This window comes from Bison bison, unplaced genomic scaffold (genome assembly GCF_000754665.1).
Source record: "Bison bison bison isolate TAMUID 2011002044 unplaced genomic scaffold, Bison_UMD1.0 scf7180017864105, whole genome shotgun sequence".
Taxonomy (NCBI): domain Eukaryota; kingdom Metazoa; phylum Chordata; class Mammalia; order Artiodactyla; family Bovidae; genus Bison; species Bison bison.
In genome coordinates, this window is record NW_011494677.1 from 12,942,403 (window position 1) to 12,962,958 (window position 20,556).

General features: G+C 38.1%; 1 protein-coding gene across 3 annotated transcripts in view; it reads left to right on the forward strand.

Annotated features, from left to right (window-relative positions):
- TUSC3 (tumor suppressor candidate 3) overlaps window positions 1-20,556 on the forward strand; it is a 213,558-nt gene that overhangs the window by 73,104 nt on the left and 119,898 nt on the right. For all 3 annotated transcript variants that reach the window (XM_010838842.1, XM_010838841.1, XM_010838843.1), the window contains exon 2: window positions 11,736-11,905. In XM_010838842.1, the coding sequence (XP_010837144.1) occupies window positions 11,736-11,905 (170 nt within the window). The remainder of the gene's footprint in view (window positions 1-11,735; window positions 11,906-20,556) is intronic.

The window sequence follows — 20,556 nt, forward strand, 5'->3', positions numbered from 1 at the left end:
TAGAGACCACATATGTAATTATTCTAGTCCCTAGTATTTTATTGTTTAAATATGCTCTTTATTTCCTGCCTTTTTAACTTTTTTTGATGTTAATCACCTAACTGTGTTCAGATTTTTCCTTCGGAATTATATTTAGGGGACATTAAAGTAGATATGATTAACTACTAGTAGATAGATTGTTATCAGTGTGATGTGTTTTATATCAGTGGTTTTGTGTGGGCCTTAACTTTTGCAGGATGGGGAATATTTCTGGGATACCTGAGTGTATATAATTCCATACATTCACAAATATAGTGTTGTTACTATTAATACTACTACTATCAATTTAAAAATATTTCAAAACACCTAGTGATAGTTTCTGCTGTTTTCTCTGATAAAATTAAGGTGTAACGGCATTTAACATTAAGTATTTTAAAATTTATTACTGCCTTGGGATAGTTAATTTTCTCATGGGACAAAATATTTTGATATTTTTCATTGTAGAATTTATATTCATCTGTTAATGTAAATGCACTTTTTATTTTTGTGAATTAGGATATTCTAAAATAATTAAAATTGATATTAAATTCTTGAACTGTTAATTGTAAATTTTACCACAGTAATTAAGTTCTTATGATTTTGTCAATTATCAGTTCAGTTCAGTTGCCCAGTCATGTGCAACTCTTTGCGACCCCATGGACTGCAGCATGTCAGGCTTCCCCGTCTCATCACTTGCTCCCAGAGCTTGCTCATCAGACTCATGTCCGTTGAGTCAGTGATGCCATCCAGCCATCTCATCCTCTGTCATCCCCTTCTCCTCCTGCCTTCAATCTTTCCCAGCATCAGCGTATTTATTTTTCAATGAGGCAATTCTTCTCATCAGGTGGCCAAAGTTTTGGAGTTTTAGTTTCAGAATCAGTCCTTCCTTTGAATATTCAGGACTGCTTTCCTTTAGGATTGACTGGTTTGATCTCCTTGCAGTCCAAGGACTCTTAAGAGCCTTCTCCAGCACTACAATTCAAAAGCATCAGTTTCTTGGCGCTCAGCTTTCTTTATGGTCCAACTCTCACATCCATACATGACTACTGGAAAAACCATAGCCTTAACTAGACAGACCTTTTTCAGCAAAGTAATGTCTCTGCTTTTTAATATGCTGTCTAGGTAAGTCATAGCTTTTCTTCCAAGGAGCAAGCGTCATTCAATTTCATGGTTACAGTCACCATCTACAGTGATTTTGGAGCCCCCCAAAATAAAGTATGTCACTGTTTCCATTGTTTCCCCATCTATCTGCCATGAAGTGATGGGACCAGATGCCATGATCTTAGTTTTTTGAATGTTGAGTTTTAAGCCAGTGTTTTCACTCTCCTCCTTCACTTTCATCAAGAGGCTCTTTAGTTCCTCTTTGCTTTCTGCCATAAGGGTGGCATTTGCATATCTGATATTATTGATATTTCTCCCAGCAATCTTACTTCCAGCTTGTGCTTTATCCAGCCCTGCATTTTACATTGATGTACTCTGCATATAAGTTAAATAAACAGGGTGACAATTTACAACCTTGATGTACTCCTTTCCCAATTTGGAACCAGTTCATTGTTCCATGTCCTGTTCTAAATGTTGCTTCTTGATCTGCATACAGATTTCTTAAGAGGCAGGTATTGTGATCTGGTATTCCCACCTCTTTAAGAATTTTTCACAGTTTGTTGTGAGCCACACAGTAAAAGGCTTGGGGTAGTCAGTGAAGCAAAAGTAGATATTTTTCTGGAATTCTCTTGGATTTTTTATGATCCAGTGGATGGGTGTTGGCTATTTGATCTCTGGTTCCTGTGCCTTTTCTAAATCCAGCTGGAACATCTGGAAGTTCACGGTTCATGTACTGTTGAAGCCTGGCTTGGAGAATTTTGAGCATTACTTTGCTAGCATGTGAGATGAGTACAGTTCTGTTGTAGTTTCAACATTCTTTGACATTGCCTTTCTTTGGGATTGTAGTGAAAACTGATCTTTTCCAGTCCTGTGGCCACTGCTGAGTTTTCCAAAGTTGCTGGCTTATTGAGTGCAGTACTTTCACAGCATCATATTTTAGGATTTGAAATAGCTTGACTGGAATTCCATCACCTCCACTAGCTTTGTCAATTATATATACTGTAAATATGCAAGTTCAGCAGGCAGGTTGCTTCTTTTATAGTGCTCTTTCTACTTTTGAAGTAGCGAGCAAATAGAGCAAAGAATCTATGATTAAACTGAATTTTAGAAACCCTTGTTTTAAAAATTGCATTTTTAAATAGGCATAATTTTATATCATATGCATAAATTTATATCAGTTGATAAATTAGTTAATAAATGATCAGTTCCTAGATTACCTCTTTAAAATTTTACAGATTATCCTCTCGGTAGATGAACAGTGTGTATAGAGCAAGCATCAGGACCAGTCAGAAGCTTGCCATGCTCAGGAGGCTTCGAGTGATACAAAACCATGGAACAGTGTATCTTTTCCCAGGTAAATTTTCTGGGAAGAGTTCAGGTTAAAGCTATTGCTTAAAAGACTGTTACTGGAAATATATATATATATATATTTTAAATTATTTTATTTTTAAACTTTACATAATTGTATTAGTTTTGCCAAATATCAAAATGAATCCGCCACAGGTGTACATTTTTACTGATTCTTTAAGAAAAGTTTACTTAACTCAGTGTTAATTCACTTGAACCATTGTTTGAAGTTTTCTCCGTGCTAAAAAATAAAAAGGCAGGAACATTTGAAAAAATTTTTTCCTAAATAACTATTTATACATTTCTCATTCAGATCTGAATTTAATTAGATATTATTTTTGACATATTGGACTTAACAACTTATGTAGACTCTCTCCCCCATGTAAGCGTGTAGCTGCTGTGGTATTGGCCATAGGTAGCCAATTCCCTTTTCTGTATTTACCCAGGTTCTCTTTAGGCTCTACCCTGAGATGCAATTGTTCTGGAGTTCCCCAGTATTTATTTATTTAATTCTAAAGCATTTGATATCAAATACATAAGAGAACTCTCAGTATTGATAGCTTACGGTAAATGATGTTGGATTCTTGATCTTTGAAGAAGATTTAGCTTTAGGACCAGGGACCAGACTTGATCACTGAAGAGCTTTTGTGTAGCAGAGTTTTATTAAAAGTATGAAAAGGGTTAGAGAAAGCTTCTGACACATCAGAAGGGGGACGGAGAGTGCCTGCCTTGCTAGTGTTAGCAATGGAATTACACACTTTTTTAATTAGTTATTACAGTAAATCAAAAGGATGTCTCAAAGTTGTAAAAATTTTACCAGACCCATTCCCACAATTTACATTTTAAGGTAACAGGATTAGAACTTAACAATAGAAAGTTTAGTTGCTCAGTCACGTCCTACTCTAGTGACCCTATAGACTGTAGCCTGCCAGGCTTCTCTGCCCATGGGATTCTCCAGGCAAGAATACTGGAGTGGGTTGCCATTTCCTTTTCGAGGGGTATCTTCCCAACCCAGGGATTGAACCCAGGTCTCCTGTATTGCAGTCACACTGTTTATTGACTGAGCTACAGGGGAAGGCACCCTCGTAATGTACATTTTAAGATAACAGGATTCAGTTCAGTTCAGTTCAGTTGCTCAGTCGTGTCCGACTCTGCGACCCCATGAATCGCAGCACGCCAGGCCTCCCTGTCCATCACCAACTCCCGGAGTTCACTCAGACTCACGTCCATCGAGTCGGTGATGCCATCCAGCCATCTCATCCTCTGTCGTCCCCTTCTCCTCTTGCCCCCAATCCCTCCCAGCGTCAGAGTCTTTTCCAATGAGTCAACTCTTCACATGAGGTGGCCAAAGTACTGGAGTTTCAGCTTTAGCATCATTCCTTCCAAAGAAATCCCAGGGCTGATCTTTTTTGAATCTTTGCACTTTTTATGGCATGTGTACTGTGTGCATTTTCTATTTTTGATAAATCTGTCTGTCCTCTTGATTGTTTAGCTCATTGTGGTCTTCTGAGGGCCCTTAAGACTGCTGCTGATCTTTAGTGACTAGATGTAATATACACAGGGTGGTATAAAGTGTGAAAGTTTGGCTTCTGGGAACATCCATTACTCCTTACATTTTATTCAAATCTGAGAGGAATGCTGTAATATTAAGAAAATCGAATAAAAGAAGTTGGGGATCAATTAATTGTAGAAATTGAAACTGATTTTGTCCCAAATGCTAAAATATGCATCTGGCTGCTTTTATTTGCTCTATCATTTGGCTTTGATTGAACCTTTTGGATATTCAAGTTGTGAAAAGGAAATCTCTCTTTTCTTGTTAGAAAAGAGGAAATGTGTAAATATTTTATATTCTAAAAAAAACAAAAACAAAAAAAACACAGGACAGAGAGGTGATGAAGTTTCTTTGTGTCACCGAGAGATACCTTCAGCATGTACTTCTTATTCTCATTCCAAATTTATGTCCTGTGAATTATTATAAGCAGGTTATATCGTGGCTATTTGGAAGACAGTGGGTGCCTAAACGAATGCTGTATGGTTGTAAATACTGTGTAGGTGACTGGGGCAAAGACATGTGAACAGCCATCTTTCTGGCAGATGTATGTTTTTTAAGACATGAGGCCACATACGTATCTTTAGTTTGGTGCATCTGGTCATCATTAAAATTTACCTAGGGAGAAAATGCTAAAAAAAGAAAAAAGTATGAATGTAAAAGTATTAAATTATTGAGATTTTATTTTTCCTGTTTGAGCTTCACTTTGGAATGAAAAATTTCATTGAACAGTGTTTAAATGAAAGGTACCATTTCTTTGTATTTTGTTATGAATTGGTTAAAAAATAAAACATGAATTGAGGAAAAGTTACATAATGTCATATGTTGGGGACTGGCATATATAAATTATGCCAGTTTGGGCACCTATTGTTAATATGACTGAGTGTCTTAATTTTGTTAATATGTGGGACCTGCCAGCCCATCGTTTTACAGGGTAACAGGTAAGGACAGGGTTTTTTCCTTGAAGAGTCTAAGTTTTAGAGTTCTTTTTCCTTTGGAAATGGTAGATGTATGGCACTTATGTCTATTTCCCAGCTTTTGCTAGCAGCAGACAAAACCCAACTGGTCACATACTCTTTACTGATAGTATCAGTCTGGATTTCAAAAGTTTGCATTGTACTGACTTTAAATTAGCCACTACCAATCACTTAGTGCTCATGGAAGTAAGATCTTTTGTGCCGTCTTTTCCTGACTTGGCACTGAGCCATTTATTTAACAGCAAAGCCACAACCAGAGTACATCAATATAAGTATATTTTTTTAACGCTAGAGCTTATTTGCTATAAAGCCTAAAGAGTAGATTCTGTTGTGCTTATCTTTCATTCTCTGTAAATTAAGCATAGTGCTTGTCATATAATTGGTAATCCACAGTGCATGTTTATAGACTTTAGCACAATGTTTGCTATGTAGTGAGTACTCAGAAAACATTTGGTAACTCTGTGCTGTGCTGTACGCACTCAGTCGTGACTTTGCAACCCTATATGGACTGTAGCCCCCCAGGCTCTTCTGTCCATGGAAGTTCCCAGGCAAGAATACCGGAGTGGGTTGCCATTTCCTTCTCCAGGGGATCTTCCCAACCCAGGGATCAAACCCATGTCTCTTGCATCTGCTACATTGACAGGTGGATTCTTTACCAATGTGCCACTTGAAGATATTAATAAGATAAAAAAAAATTCCCATGGTAGGTATTCCTTCAGCAACCAAATCAGTATTGCTGATAGAAATTAACCCGAGGAGAAGGGGACACAATTTGAGTGCCAGTACTTTGAAGGATGCTGTGCTAGGAGTTTTCCATACAGTAACTCATAATTTTATCGATATCATTGTGATATTATTTTATAGATGGAGAAACTGAGATTTCAGAGAAACAATTTGGTCAAGTCACATTGCATGTAAACACAGAATCATCATTTAAACTTGAGCCATCAAATTCTTTTTCTGTTTTTAAAATGAACATATGGTGCCTTCTCAATTTTTAAAGGTTGTGCTGTAGTCCATGTTAGGGATGTTTTTATGCTCCCTTCACCACACAGAATTCCCTTGGGCCTGATTTTGCTTTAGGTTTCATCCTCCAGTGGGAATATGGAGTTAAGATTCATGAGCATCAGAGACCCAAAGGGACATACAATCAGAGATGGTGGTGAAGTCTTCAGAGTAGTCCTGGAGAAAAGAAACTATATCATGAAGAAAAAGAGCTAACAAAGAGAGTACAAGTGTCCCTAAAAAGGGAGATGCTTTGAAGGAACCGATGTACCTAACCTTCTCCTTCAGTAAGGTCATAGTCCTGTCCTAGAGAAATGTAATGGTAGATTAATTTCTGTGATCTTTCTCAGATTTTAAAAGCTTGAATTCACGTTACTCAGACTTCTTTTCCTTACTGAATATTTCTGCTCTGTCACCCTGCAACATTTTCCTCTGGGAATTAGCTTAGCCTTCTTTATAACACATGGTCTTGAAAGTTTCAGTCAACCATGGTGCCCCAGAAGCCTACCTTTCTAAACCATTTCTTTTTCCGTGCAGAGTTTACTAGATGAAGATGCGAAGAGGCCTCTCTTTCTTTGGTAGTAGTGTTATCCCCTCTTCAGTTCATAGACTCTCCTACTTAGCAATTTTGTTTTGAATTCAATATGTGCTTTTTGAATATTAGGCTTCTGGTTGCATGGGCTTTTCTGTAATCTCTAAAACCTTTAAGATTCTGCCGTGTGTGTAAAGGTTTTTTAAAAATTGTTTTTGGAGTGTGGTTGATTTACGATGTTGTGTTAGTTTCTGCTGTACAGCAGAGTGAGTCAGCTATATTAATACATATCCATATATCCACTCTTTCTTAGATTATATTCCCATATAGGTCATTACAGAGTATAGAGTAGAGTTCCCTGTCCTGTACAGGAGGCCTTATTAGTTATCTCTTTTATATATAGTAGTGTGTTTATGTCAATCCCAGTCTTGCAATTTATCCTCCTGTTTTCCCCTGTGGTACAGCATAAGTTTGTTTTCTATACCTGTGTCTCTGTTTCTGTTTTGTGAGTTCATTTGTATCTTTTTTTTTTAAGATTCCACATGTAAGTGATATCATATGATAGTTGCCTTTCTCTGTCTGACTTATTCAGTATGACATCTGTGTCACTGCAAATGGCATTATTTCAGTGGTGGGAGACCTGAGTTCGATCCCTGGTTTGGAGAGGGCATGGCAACCCACTCCAGTATTCTTGCCTGGAGAATTCCCATGGACAGAGGAGCCTAGTGGGTACAGTTCACGGGGTTGCAAAGAGTCAGACACGACTGAGAGACTAAGCACGCACGCACACGCACACACATGTATCACATCCTCTTTATCCTTTCCTCTGTCCACAGACATTGAGATTGTTTCCATGTTTTGGCTATTATAGTGCTGCAGTGAACATTGATTGGGCCTACATGTATCTTTATTATTATTATTTTTTTTAAATTTTTTGAGTCTCTCCTTGAATTTGTTAGAGTATTGCTTCTGTTTTTATGTTTTGGTTTTTTGACCACAAAGCATGTGGGATCTTAGCTCTCTGATCAGGAGTGGAGTCTGTGCCCCCCATGCACTGAAAGGTGGAGTCGTAACCACTGGACTGCCAGGGAAGTCCCTCCAAGTATCTTTCTGAATTGTGGTTTTCTTTGGATATGTGCCCAGAAGTGGGATTGCTGGATCATGTGGTAGCTCTGTTCTTACTTTTTAAAGGAATTTACATACTGTTCATACTGACTGCACCGGTTTACATTCCCACCGACAGTGTAGGAGGATTCCTTTTTCTCCACACCCTCTCCAGCATTTATTCTTTGTAGAGTTTTTTGATGATGGCTGTTCTGATGGGTGTGAGTTGATACCTCAATGTAGTTTTGCGTTTCTCTAATGATCACTGACATTGAGCATCTTTTCATGCATCTCTTGGCCATCGGTATGTCCTCTTTGGAGAAATGTCTGTGTAGATCTCCACCCATTTTCTGATTGGGTCTTTTTATATATATATATATATTATTGAGCTACATGAGCTATTTCTATATGTACAGAAGTTTAGAGTATGTACTTTGGATTAAGACTCGGAGTCCCAGTTCTCCCATTTTCTAGCTGTATAATCTCGTAGAGGTTACTTAAGTCTCAGTGCCTCAGTTTACTTGTCTCTGAACTTGAAACAACAGGGATAACCCCCGTAGGACTGTTATGAGGATTGATGAGTTTATTACCTAATGAAAGCATTTTGTACAGTGCCTAGTCCATAGTAAGCACCCAGTAAGTGTTCGCTGGTTTTGTTAATACTACAGATTTTTAAGGTGCACGTCTTCTGTGTTTTACAGTCTTAACTTTTGTTTTGTTTCCAGACTTAATTTGTTAATGTAGTTGAATATCTTCACATGATAAAAATTATTTCTCCATGTATACAAATTATTGACTTATCTTTTTTTATTGACTTGTCTTTAAAAAAAAAACAAAACCAAATAACTCTCTATCACTTACCATGCTAATGTGTTTTATCTCAAACAATAATAGGTCAGCATTACCTTTTCCTCTAATAATGGGGGATTTGAAGCTTGTCATATGAATAAAACTGAGCACTCACTAGAGGTGTTGTTGTTGGTTTAAGGTAACTGGCGTATTTTTTAGAGTCGGTTGCAAGTAGAACCTTTCAGGGGAGAGCAGTGGTGAGAGCTGCAGTTCTTTATCAGTTTCTCATTTGTGCAGTAAGTGTATTACGTGTCTGCTGCCTGATTGCTATGTGGGTTTAATAAGGTGGCATATGTGATGCCCACAGTATGGTGCTTAGCATATATGAAGCACTTAATATTCTGAGACAGTAATTAGAGAAAGATAGATTTTATTTTTAAAATTTCTCATTTTTTGTTATTTAATATTTAATCTGAATATATACAGTTCTCTGGTAATAGCCAGAATTAAAACTGTGATTCTCACTTGTGTGTTGTTTTAATGTATTTCAGAAGGGGTGGGAAATTTGACAGGAGAGGCATTATAGATTATATATAGGATGATAGTGATCACCCTTCATTATTTCACAATAGTAAAAACAATACTTCTACTAATATCACCTTATGTTTTACAGTAGTTTATAATTTACAATGATTTTTTGTCTATCATCTCTCAGTAAATCATCTTGGTAATTATTGGAATGCTGTGTGCGTGCTAAGTTGCTTCAGTCATGTCTGTTTCTTTATGACCCCATGGACTGTGGCCTGCCAGGCTCCTCTGTCCATGGGACTCTCCAGGCAAGAGTACTGGAGTGGGTTTTCATGTCCTCCTCCAGGGGATCTTCCCCACCTAGGGATCAAACCTGGGTCTCTTGGGTTTCCTGCATTGGCAGGCAGGTTCTTTACCACTGGCACCACCTGGGAAGCTCATTTATTGGAAGGTCAGATGTTAACAGATAAGTCCCTAGGTTCTGAGAGGAGAAGTGTCTTGTCCAAGTTTTCCTATTGAGGGACCAGAACATCCCTTTTCTCTGCATACAGTACTCTTGGACTGTGGCTTGGTGGGCTCAGGTATGACTCTTGATAATCATGTTGTTTAGTCAGTATGTTGTGCCTGTTCTTTTGCAACCCCATGGACGGTAGCCCACCAGGTTCCTCTCTCCATGGGATTTCCCAGGCAAGAATACTGGAGTGGTTGCCATTTCCTTCTCCAGGGAATCTTCTCGGACCAGAGATTGAACCCACGTCTCTTGCGTTGACAGGCAGATCCTGTACAGCTGAGTCAGAAGGCATCTAGCTGTCACTGTTGTTGTTGTTCAGTCGCCAAGTCACGTCTGACTCTTTGCAACCCCATGGACTGCAGCACGCCAGACCTCCCTGTGCCTCTCCATTTCTCGGAGTTTGCCCAAGTTCATGTCCATTGAATTGGTGATACCATCCGACCATCTCATCCTCTGTTGCCCTCTTCTGCCGCCTTCAGTCTTTCCCAGAATCATGGTCTTTTCCAGTGAGTTGGCTCTTCACATCAGGTAGCCAAAGTACTGGAGCTTCAGCCTCAGCACCAGTCCTTCCAATTCAGAGTTGATTTCTTGTAGGATTGATTGGTTTGATCTCCTTGCTGTCCAAGGGACTCTCAAGTGTCTTCTCCAGCACTGCAGTTGAAAAGCATCAATTCTTTGGTGCTCAGCCTTCTTTATGGTCCAGCTCTCACATCCACGCATGACTACTGGAAAGACCATAACCTTGACTGTATAGGCCTTTGTCGGCATAGTGATGTCTTTGCTTGTTAATAGTCTGTCTAGGTTGCATAGCTTTCCTTCCAGGAAGCAATCATCTTCTAATTTCATGGCTGCAGTTACTGTCGGCAGTGATGGGAAGTCCCCTAGGTATCATACATCTCATCCATTAAGATTATATCTCTCCCTAAGTCCTTAGTCTTTCTTAAATGGCATAATTGAAGCCTTTCTTCCCTGCCCATTCATGCTTTCTTGGTTTTCCAAGGCTAACAGATTTCTTGTAGGAATACAACCCCATGCTTTTTTTTTTTACTTCCCAGACTTTTTCAGGTAAAATGGGCAATGTAAAGATTAAGAGCATACTATACAGAGGCTGGAGAGCTACTTCACTCCCACCCACATCCTGGAAGAGAAGCTTCCTGGTTCCCCAGCTCCATGGAACCGCCTCACCTCACCATGCCTCCCACCATTGCGGTGCCTGCTGCACTCAGCCACTGTCCTGACTTCTAGCACAGTAGGGTTTTTCCCCTTTTTGACCTTACTATAAATATTAACAGAATCACGCAGCAGTGCTGTTTTATACATTGTCTTTCACTCAGCCTTATCTTCACGAGCTCCCTCCATACTGCTGCATGTTAAAGCTTAGCGGGGATTTGACTCTACTTGGGTTGAGGCATCTCATTCATTCCGCCCTTCATAGTGAGGGAGGCAGAATAAGGGCAGCGTTTCTTCTGTGGTATTCGGCTAGACTAGAGCAGTTACTTCTTGGCTTTCGGTTGTCCCTCTTTGTCCCTTGGGTAGAGAGAGCGGGCTTCTCTTGGGGCTTTTTGTGTGTGTTTGTGTCCATTGGTGGTGTTGGACTGCCAACGCCTCTAGCTACCAGTCTGGGATGGATGAGGCTGAAACAAAACTTAGGGCACTCACTGCTTTGGCACTCTGCATTTTGGGATTCCCCTGCCATCCTTCCTCTTCTTTCTACTTCTCAGAGCCTTCTTAGGGTTGTATTTTTATACAGTGACCAGAGTTTTTAGCTGTGTTTAGTGGAGGATTAGGGAAAAGCACCCTGGCATCCCAGGTGGCACTGGTGATAAAGAACCCACCTGCCAGTGCAGGAGCCATAAGAGATGTGGGCTTGATCTCTGGGTCAGGAAGATCCCCTGGAGAAGGAAATGGCAACTCACTCCAGTATTCTTGCCTGGAGAATCCCATGGACAGAGGAGACAGGCAAGCTATAGTCCACGGGGTTGCATAGAGTCAGACACAACTCGAGTGACTTCGCACTCACTAGGGAAAAGCACATCATTTCCTTTTTCTGGAAGTGAAAGTCTGTTTTATCTTGATGCCTTTTTAATAAACTTTTCCAGTCATTAGGAAGAATAAATGAAGTATTTTATGCATACGTGGTCAGCTAACAATGTATGTGTTCACCAAAACAAATTTTTGGTAACATATAGCCCCATGTAATTTTTTTTTAATATATAAAGTACAAACCGAAGGATTTGAACCCTGTGTAAATTTAAATCCTTATGTTTACTGCAGAATCTTTTAGCCGAGAAAGTAGAACAGCTGATGGAATGGAGTTCCAGGCGCTCAGTCTTCCGAATGAATGGTGACAAATTCCGAAAATTTATAAAGGCACCACCTCGAAACTATTCTATGATTGTTATGTTCACTGCTCTTCAACCCCAGCGCCAGTGTTCTGTGTGCAGGTAATGTATGTATTTAAAAAATTAACTTATTGTATTATTATGTACTTATTATAGTTAAGATAAACATGTATAATAGAATTAAGCATTTGTTCAGATTCTCTGGCGGTACAGTGGTTAACATTTCCTGCTTCCAATGCGGGTTCTACCCCTGGTTGAAGAATTAAGATCCCACATGCTGCAGGGGGGCATTAAAAAAAAAAAAAAAGAAAGAAACATTTGTTCAATGTTGTAGTCAACTGTAATTCAGTGCCTTTAAATGTAGGCTCAAACTTAGTGTTTTCTGGGAAGTGATTTTGAAAGGCTAATATTTTTATATTGTGTAGACCAATCCACAAGTAATCATAAAACAAATTTTTGGCTTTATGTCCCATGTAAAGTTATGTATGTTATGGAATTCAGTTTGAATATTGCCTTGTAGGTCACCAACTTATATCTCAGGAGCAGTGAAGTAGCCCCATTAAATACACTCTACTTAAATTGTTTAATAGAAAGATTTTAATGGACTTAAGGGAGTCCATTTACCTTTTAGTACCTCTAGTGTTGAGAATTTTGTTCCTGTGATGTAGAAGTAAACAATTTGAAATGAATGAAATATTTTTCAGTGGAAACACACCAATGAAAGTTTTGGAGGAGTATAAGTATAATATATATGCAGCAATGCGTATTTTAAATTAGATCTTAATTTTGAGATAATTGTAGTCTTCCTACAGTTCTAAGACACAATACAGAGAAATCCTGTGTAGCTTTCCCCCAGTGACCTCCAGTGTTAACAGCCTGTGAAGCTATAGCGCAGTTTCATACGCAGGATATTGGTATTGATACAGTCAAGATGCAGAGCAGTTCTTCACAATAAGTATCTCTTCTGGTGTCCTTTCTTCTGGTGCCACACCCACCCCATCTCCCCACCTCCTGAATTTATTCTCCATTTCTATAATTACATCATTTCAAGACTGTTATATAAATGGAAGCATACAACACATGACCTTTTGGATTTGGCTTTATGTTTTTTTACTTTTAACTCCTTCAAAATCTATCCAAGTTGTTGCATTTATCAGTACTTCATTGTTTTTATTACTGAGTAGTATCCTGTGGTGGGCTTCCCTGGTGGCTCAGTGGTAAAGAATTTGTCTGCCAGTGTGGAGACACAGGTTTGACCCCTGGGTTAGGGAGATCCCCTGGAGAAGCATATGGCAGCTCACTCCAGTATTCTTGCCTGGGAAACCCTGTGGACAGAGGAGCTTGGTGGGCTGCAGTCCATGGAGTCTCAAAAGAGTCGGACACGACTTAGCGACTAAACAACAATATCCTGTGGTATGGAAGTACTGCAGTTTGTTTAACCATCCATCTGCTAAAAGAATCCTGGGTTGTTTCCAGTTTTTGGCTATTAGAAATACAACCGTTATGAACACTCTTGTACAGGTTTGTGTGCACTGAAGTGTTCATCTCTCTGAGATAAATTGCCAGAGTGTGTGATGGCTGAGTTGCATGGTAGTTACATGCCAAAATGTTTTCCAGCGTGGCTGTATCATTTTACATTCTTACCAGCAGTATGTGAAGGGCCTAGTTTTTCCATATCCTTACCAGCATCAGTGTTGTTATAGTTTTATTTTAGTCATTCCATGGGTATGTAGTTTTATTTTGTGGTTTTATTTTGCATCTCACTGATGTAATGGTGCTGAACATCTTCTCATTTACTTTTTTGTCATCTGTGTATCACCTCTTTACTGAAATATCTGTTCATGTCTTCTGTGCTCTGCTTAGTTGCTCAGTCATATCCAACTTTGTGGCCCCATGGACTATAGTCCTCCCGGCTCCTCTGTCCATGGGGATTCTCCAGGCAAGATGCAGTTCTTAAATATTTCCTCCTAGTCTATGGCTTGCCTTTACATCCTCATAACAAGATCTTTTGCAGATTTCAATTGAGTGAGTCCAGTTTTTCAGTTTATCTTTTACAGATCTTGTCTTGTCAAATTGAACTCTATGCCTAGCCACCAATTTTTTTTTCCTCTTACGTGTTTTTCTAAAAGTTTTATGTTTTACATTTTCATCTGATCCCCGGGAGAAAGCATTCAGTCTTTCATCACTTGTTATGTTATTAGCTGTTAGATTTTTACTAATCTTTATAATTGAGAGTGTTCTTTACTAGTTTATTGAGAGCTTTTGTCATAAATGGGTATTGAATTTTGCCTGATTTGGGGAGTTAATTGATGGGATTTTTCTTCTTTAGGTCGTTCATATGGTAGATTACATGGGCTTCCCTAGTGGCTCAGATGGTAAAAAATCTACCTGTAATGCAGGATACCTGGATTTGATCCCTGGGTTGGGAAGATGCCCTGTAGAAGGGAATGGGTACTCATTTCGGTATTCTTGCCTGGAGAATTACATGGACAGAGGAGCCTGGCAGGCTACACTCCATGGGGTTGCAAAGAGTTGTACACAACTGAGTGACTAACACTATGGTAGATTACATTGATTGATTTTCAGCTGTTGAATCAACTTTGCATTTTGGAATATATCCCACTTGATTATTATATTCTTTTTTAGTATTGCTGAATTGAATTTGCTGATACTTTGTTGAAGACTTTTATATTTTAAGTTATATCAGATATTGGTTTATATTTTTCATTACTTACACTGTCTTTGTCTAGTTTTGGTATCATGGTAATACTTCATAAAATATATTGGGAAATGTTCCCTCATTTATTTTCTGGAAGTGATTTGGAAAATTAGTTTTAGAAATTGTGTTAATTCTTCTTTAAATGTTTGATTAAATTCTCCAGTAAAATTGTCTTAACCTGGAGTTCTTAAATTACATATTCCATTTCCTTAGTTGTTAAGGATAATTCAGTTTTTCTGTTTTTTCTTGGATGAATGTTTTTCTTTTCAAGAACAAACACTTTTTACGTGGTGACTCCACATTCAGACTTCACATTGTGTATTTATCTGTAGACTTTATTTAGATTTCTAAACCATTTTGAACTTTAGTGGAAAACAAAATCATTAGTAACATGAGCCAGTGGAAGAAAACTAATCAGTTTCTGTCAGACCGCTGCTGCTGCTAAGTCACTTCAGTCATGTCCGATTCTGTGCGACCCCATAGACTAGCTTGCAGAAAGGGAATTTCAGTGTTCTGAAATTTTTATGAAAGATTTCATCACAATCTAGTAATGAGTGTATGTTGAGACAGGTCAAGGTAGGTAAAAAAGATAATGAGCAAACTATTTTGAAAAACAGTATTTCAGATGATTCTGAGTCCCCTTCCTATCAATTTGAAGACTCGTACTTAAGTGGACATTAGCATTTGTCAGCATTGGGCTAGCACTTAAGAACAGGGTGTGTTTATGTTCATAAACAAGGGTTGTTCAGCACTTGTGGAGCAAAAATACATCTTAATTGGCATTTGGTGTAACAGCTCAAATTCCACAAAAATTCAGACTATCCTCTGGCATCCTACAATGCCATATATAATTTAGGGAAATCATTTCTTTGCTTCTAAAAACTGAATATATTGATTTTATGTATTCATTATTATGAAGAGATCTATTATTATATTTTTGCGACTGTAATCTAGAAAGGATGTACCGATTGACTCAGTGGGAAAGAATCCACCTGCAATGCAGGAAACCAGGGTTCGATCCCTGGGTCGGGAAGATCCCCTGGAGAAAGAAATGGCAACCCACTCCAGTATTCTTGCCTGGAGAATTCCATAGATAGAGGAGCCTGGCTGGCTACAGTCCATGGGGTCATAAAGAGTTGGACATGACTTAGTGACTAAATAACAACAATCTAGAAAGGTTTTATTATCTAAGTATTTATTTCACAGTTACATATAATTGTATGTTATTTGATAATGTAAACCAAAACATAATGTAAATGGCATATCCTGTAGATAGTAGTTGACTTAATGCAGTATGTTGTTAAATTGTTAAATATGGATCCTCAATTTTTTAATGATGCTTAGCTCAAAATAACTTGTATTTACTTGTTTATTACAGCCTGTTTTGTAATAAACTTTTAAATTTTAGAGTAGTTTTAGATTTATGAGAGAAAAAGATTGAAGTTATTTGAAAAAGTCATTTCACAGGTTAGAAAGAGGGTGAAGTTGTTAGAGAAGAAAGAACAGGTGAAGCTTTAGAGGCAAATAAAAAGTATAGAGTAGATATGTGATTCCCATGCCCAGATATTTTGATTTGTTTTTTGGCGGGGAGGACATTTAAAGATGTTCTAGGTAATCCTAGTATGCAGCTAGGATAGAGAAAGGGAAGGTGAGAAGCAGTTTAGTGATTAATAGCTTTTAAAAATTTAATTTCTTTGAGGAAAAATTGGAGTAGGAAGCTTAACTAATTGGAATGACCATATGGCATTGACAAGGATCCTTGATGAAACTAGAATATTCAGATTTTTAGTGAAGAATCTCCGGAATTAAATGATTTTCTTCCCCAGTACTCAGCAATTGAGGAGCAAGAGCATCCTCTGTAGGGACTAAGCTGTTTGCTTTATTCTGTGAAGCAGACTAGGCAAATATTCTGACTGTGCTAACAAGAGTATATTTGAAATGTATAAATGTGAGTTAGAAGTTGGATAGGGCATCAGAGAAGCCATGGGACAGTTGATCAACTAGGTGTGATACAGTTAAGCTAGATTTTCTTTCTTTCTTTTCTAATTGGTGCTTAGTTACTTTACATGTCGTGTTAGTCTCTACTGTACAGCACAGTGAATCAGCTGTACATGTATATACCACAGAGCACGCGTAGTTCGCTGTGCTAGACAGTCAGCTGTCATTAGTTATCTGTTTTATAGATTTTCATATGAGGTTTTGTGTGAAAGGGGGATGGAGTTGAAAATTAGGAGGTTGGAAAGGGTTGATTTAATAAATAAGTAAATTGCTGATGTATAGTGTAGATGATTGTTGATGTAATAGAGAAGCTTTAGGAGTAATAAGGCTGGGGTAATGTAATACTTTGTAATAAGGCTGGGCTAGTGTAATAATTTGTATACTATAAACATGCATGTCAAAATAACTCAGGATTTTAATGGAACTGGAGGGGAAAAACGGTAACTGAGCTGAAAGAGGGGGATGCCTTTGAGTATGTTGGATGAGGAGGTTAGATTTATAGAATACTGCAAATTTAAAAGGAGAATTTGTTAAATAATTCTGATCGAACAGTGGTTTGAGATCTGCTGTCATTGAGCCAAGAGATTACCAACTGTGGCCTATATGGACAGAGTGCATCAGAGAGATCTCAAGGGGACAACTAAGATGAAAAGATAAGGAGGGGTTTCAGGGAAAAAATTTCAAGAACAAGTATTCAGATTATATTTTGTATTATAAATTAAGCCTCAAAGGGAGTTGTAGATTCATGGAGAAAGGCACCCATCAACAGCAATGTTGTTTTTTTTTTTTTTTTTTTTAATTTAAAAAATACATGAATTCTCCGGGGTACTTCTGTGTGTCAGTGTAATTTGGGACCATCTTGTGATACTGCTGTAATTTTTTTATAATCCATAGAATCATTGAAATGTTAATAACTATAATTTTAAAAGATTAGTGCTTTTCCTTTGTGAGACTTCTCTGCTTTTTTTGTTTTCTTTAAGAAAAAGTGAAATTTTCTTCTAGAGCTAACACACTGAGATTCTCCAGTTGCTTTTCTTTGCTGAAAGGCTGGTGAATGAGCTATTGGCCTCCTCGTAAGCCCTCTTAGCAAATCACTCTGCTCTTCTTTCACACAGTCAGTTTATTCACAAATCTCAGAATTCAATTCTCACCTTCCTCAGTGGGAACATCAACCTCCTTGGCCAAATAAAGTTGTTAATTAAGACTACTCAGTACAGTTCTCACCTCCCATAAGTGTTAACTCCAAACTTCCTTTTTCAGATTGTACTGTGAGGAATATTCTTCATAATTGCTAAATCTTTTAGATGTATTCTACCACACAGTTACTCATCTTTTCCAGAATTCACTAAAAATTCTAAGAACAAAATATTTTCTTCCAAGGTTATTACTATGGTTCAGTAGAGGTAAGGAAAAAACATCCTGGTGTTGGAAAATCGAAAAGTACATATGGAATCAGTCTGGGTGCACATATCATCAAAGGCTGGTAATACTAGAAATTAATATATTGTTGAATGTCAAATAAAAGAAGATATAATTAGTAATTGCAAAGACATTTTAAAGACAAGGGAGAATAAATTATTGCATTGATAGATATTAACTGGTTAATGTCTTTCCTTCTCTAAATAAATAAAATTATTTACTATGTATAAATTATTTGGGCAGTCCTAGGTTAAGTCGTCTATGTATGTAATATCTCTTGGCATTCTCACTGCTCTACATGGTAAGAGTTAAAAAAAAAAAATCATTTCTTTAGATGAGCCTATCTAGGCTGAGAGGTTATACAGTTTTCCCAAAGTCACAGAGCTAATACCTGTCAGGGTTGGGATTTGTGACTCCTGAGCTAGTAAATTTAATGCTTTCCTTAAGTGTACATATTCATCATTGCTTTTATCCTGTGAACTGTAATTTGCATTTGGCTTTTGCATTCCCAACTAAGATTATTAGTCTTTTAGGGCAGGGATCCATCAGCCAGCATTTCTTAAACTCTTTAGATCATGAAAAGCTTTCATTCAGGTTAGCATTTCAAACAAGGGCTGGTGAGTTGAAGCCAGCTAGCCCACATCATGTGGAATAGTTCATCAGCCTTTTGTTTCACTATGGTGAAGTCACATCTCTTAGGAAATTCTATTCTAAGGGCAGCACATAAGGTGAGAACTGTGTTTATCAATAGATAAAATCACCTTTTGCATCACTTAATGCACTTGTAAGTGCTTTCTAAATGGCTTTGGGTCTGCAACCCTTGTTGTTGCTTCTAGTCCTCAGATAATATTTCTCTATGGCCTTAATTCTTAGGTTTTTCAAATATGCCTGGCTACCTGAACAAAGTATTTCACTTTCTCAAAGACTATCAAACTCTCATGTCATTCACACATATTTTGCCTGGCTTGTCTAATACGTGAGGACTGTTTCAGACTTGATTGAATCCGTAAGCAGTTTAATATAAATGACATTCTAGGGTTATTGTTGAGCTCTGTCTAGTTTATTTTTTAATGTCTAAGGCATATGATATAACTTCATTGTACTAAATTTCTTCCTAGGTGTCTCTTCCCCAGGTTGGTTAATTCCGACTATTTTACAATAAATAGATGAATGTTTTCATGAACTTTCATTATCTGTGTGACATTGTAGCATTCTCTGAGCTCTATTTTCTGTATTATTTGTATATAAAGCCCAGTTTTAGTCATCCATCTTATAATTTGAAAGCTACAGAAACTCGAAACAGTAGTATTAATACAAAGGCACCAGTCTACCCTTTCCTAAGATTCATAATTTTAATATTTTGTCACATTTGATTTTGCTCATCGACTTGAAGACACACAGGAGTTTTATGATTTTAAGTTTTATACCCTGGGAGATAGCCACTCATTTCTGAGAAGCTGCTCTGAAAAGATAGGGGAGGAGCCAGTAAATGTATGTTTTAGCTGAGAAATGCATGCAGTGAGGCACACAGTTTGGTAAAAGATTACTGCTCATCCCGAAGAACAGATAACTCAAGTTAATGATTTAGTGCTTTTCTGCTTCTGGGAAGATTCAAGAATCTGGTCATTGAAATTCTTCCTGAATTTCAGTGGTCTGGCTACCTAAGGGCCTGTTTATCCAAAGCACAGGGCTCCTGGGCATTTTTCATCCTGAATTCTTCTCCGTGGTAGTGTCAGTGGGTGGCTGCTGTGGTTACAATTTAACTCTTGTAGAACAGGGTGATGAGAGATGTTCTTTGTGTTTCTCTGTTCAGTCTTTTAAGTATAAGTAAAAAATCAGTCAGTCAGTTCAGTCAGTCAGTCAGTTCACTCGCTCAGTCGTGTCCAACTCTTTGTGACCCGTGGACTGCAGTACGCCAGGCTTCCCTGTCCATCACCAACTCTCAGAGCCTGCTCAAACTCATGTCCATTGCTTTGATGATGACATCCAGCCATTTCATCCTCTGTCATCCCCTTCTCCTCCTGCCTTCAATCTTTCCCAGCATCAGGGTCTTTTCAAATGAGTCAACTCTTCGCATGAGGTGGCCAAAGTATTGGAGTTTTAGCTTCAGCATGGTCCTTCCAATGAATATTCAGAACTGATTGCCTTTAGGATGGGCAGGTTGTATCTCCTTGCAGTCCAAGGGACTCTCAAGAGTCTTCTCCAACACCACAGTTCAAAAGCATCAATTCTTTGGCACTCAGCTGTCATAGTCCAACTCTCACATCCATACATGACCACTGGAAAAACCATAGCCTTGACTAGATGGACCTTTGTTGACAAAGTAATGTCTCTACTTTTTTAATACACTGTCTAGGTTGGTCAGCTTTTCTTCCATGGAGCAAGCATCTTTTAGTTTCATGGTTGCAGTCACCATCTGCAGTGATTTTGGAGTCCAAGAAAATAAAGTCTGTCACTGTTTCCATTGTTTCCCCAACTATTTGCCATGAAGTGATGGGACCAGATGCCATGATCTTAGTTTTCTGAATGTGGAGTTTTAACCCAACTTCTTCACATTCCTTTCACTTTCATCAGGAGGGTCTTTAGTTCTTCACTGTCTGCCGTAAGCATGGTGTCA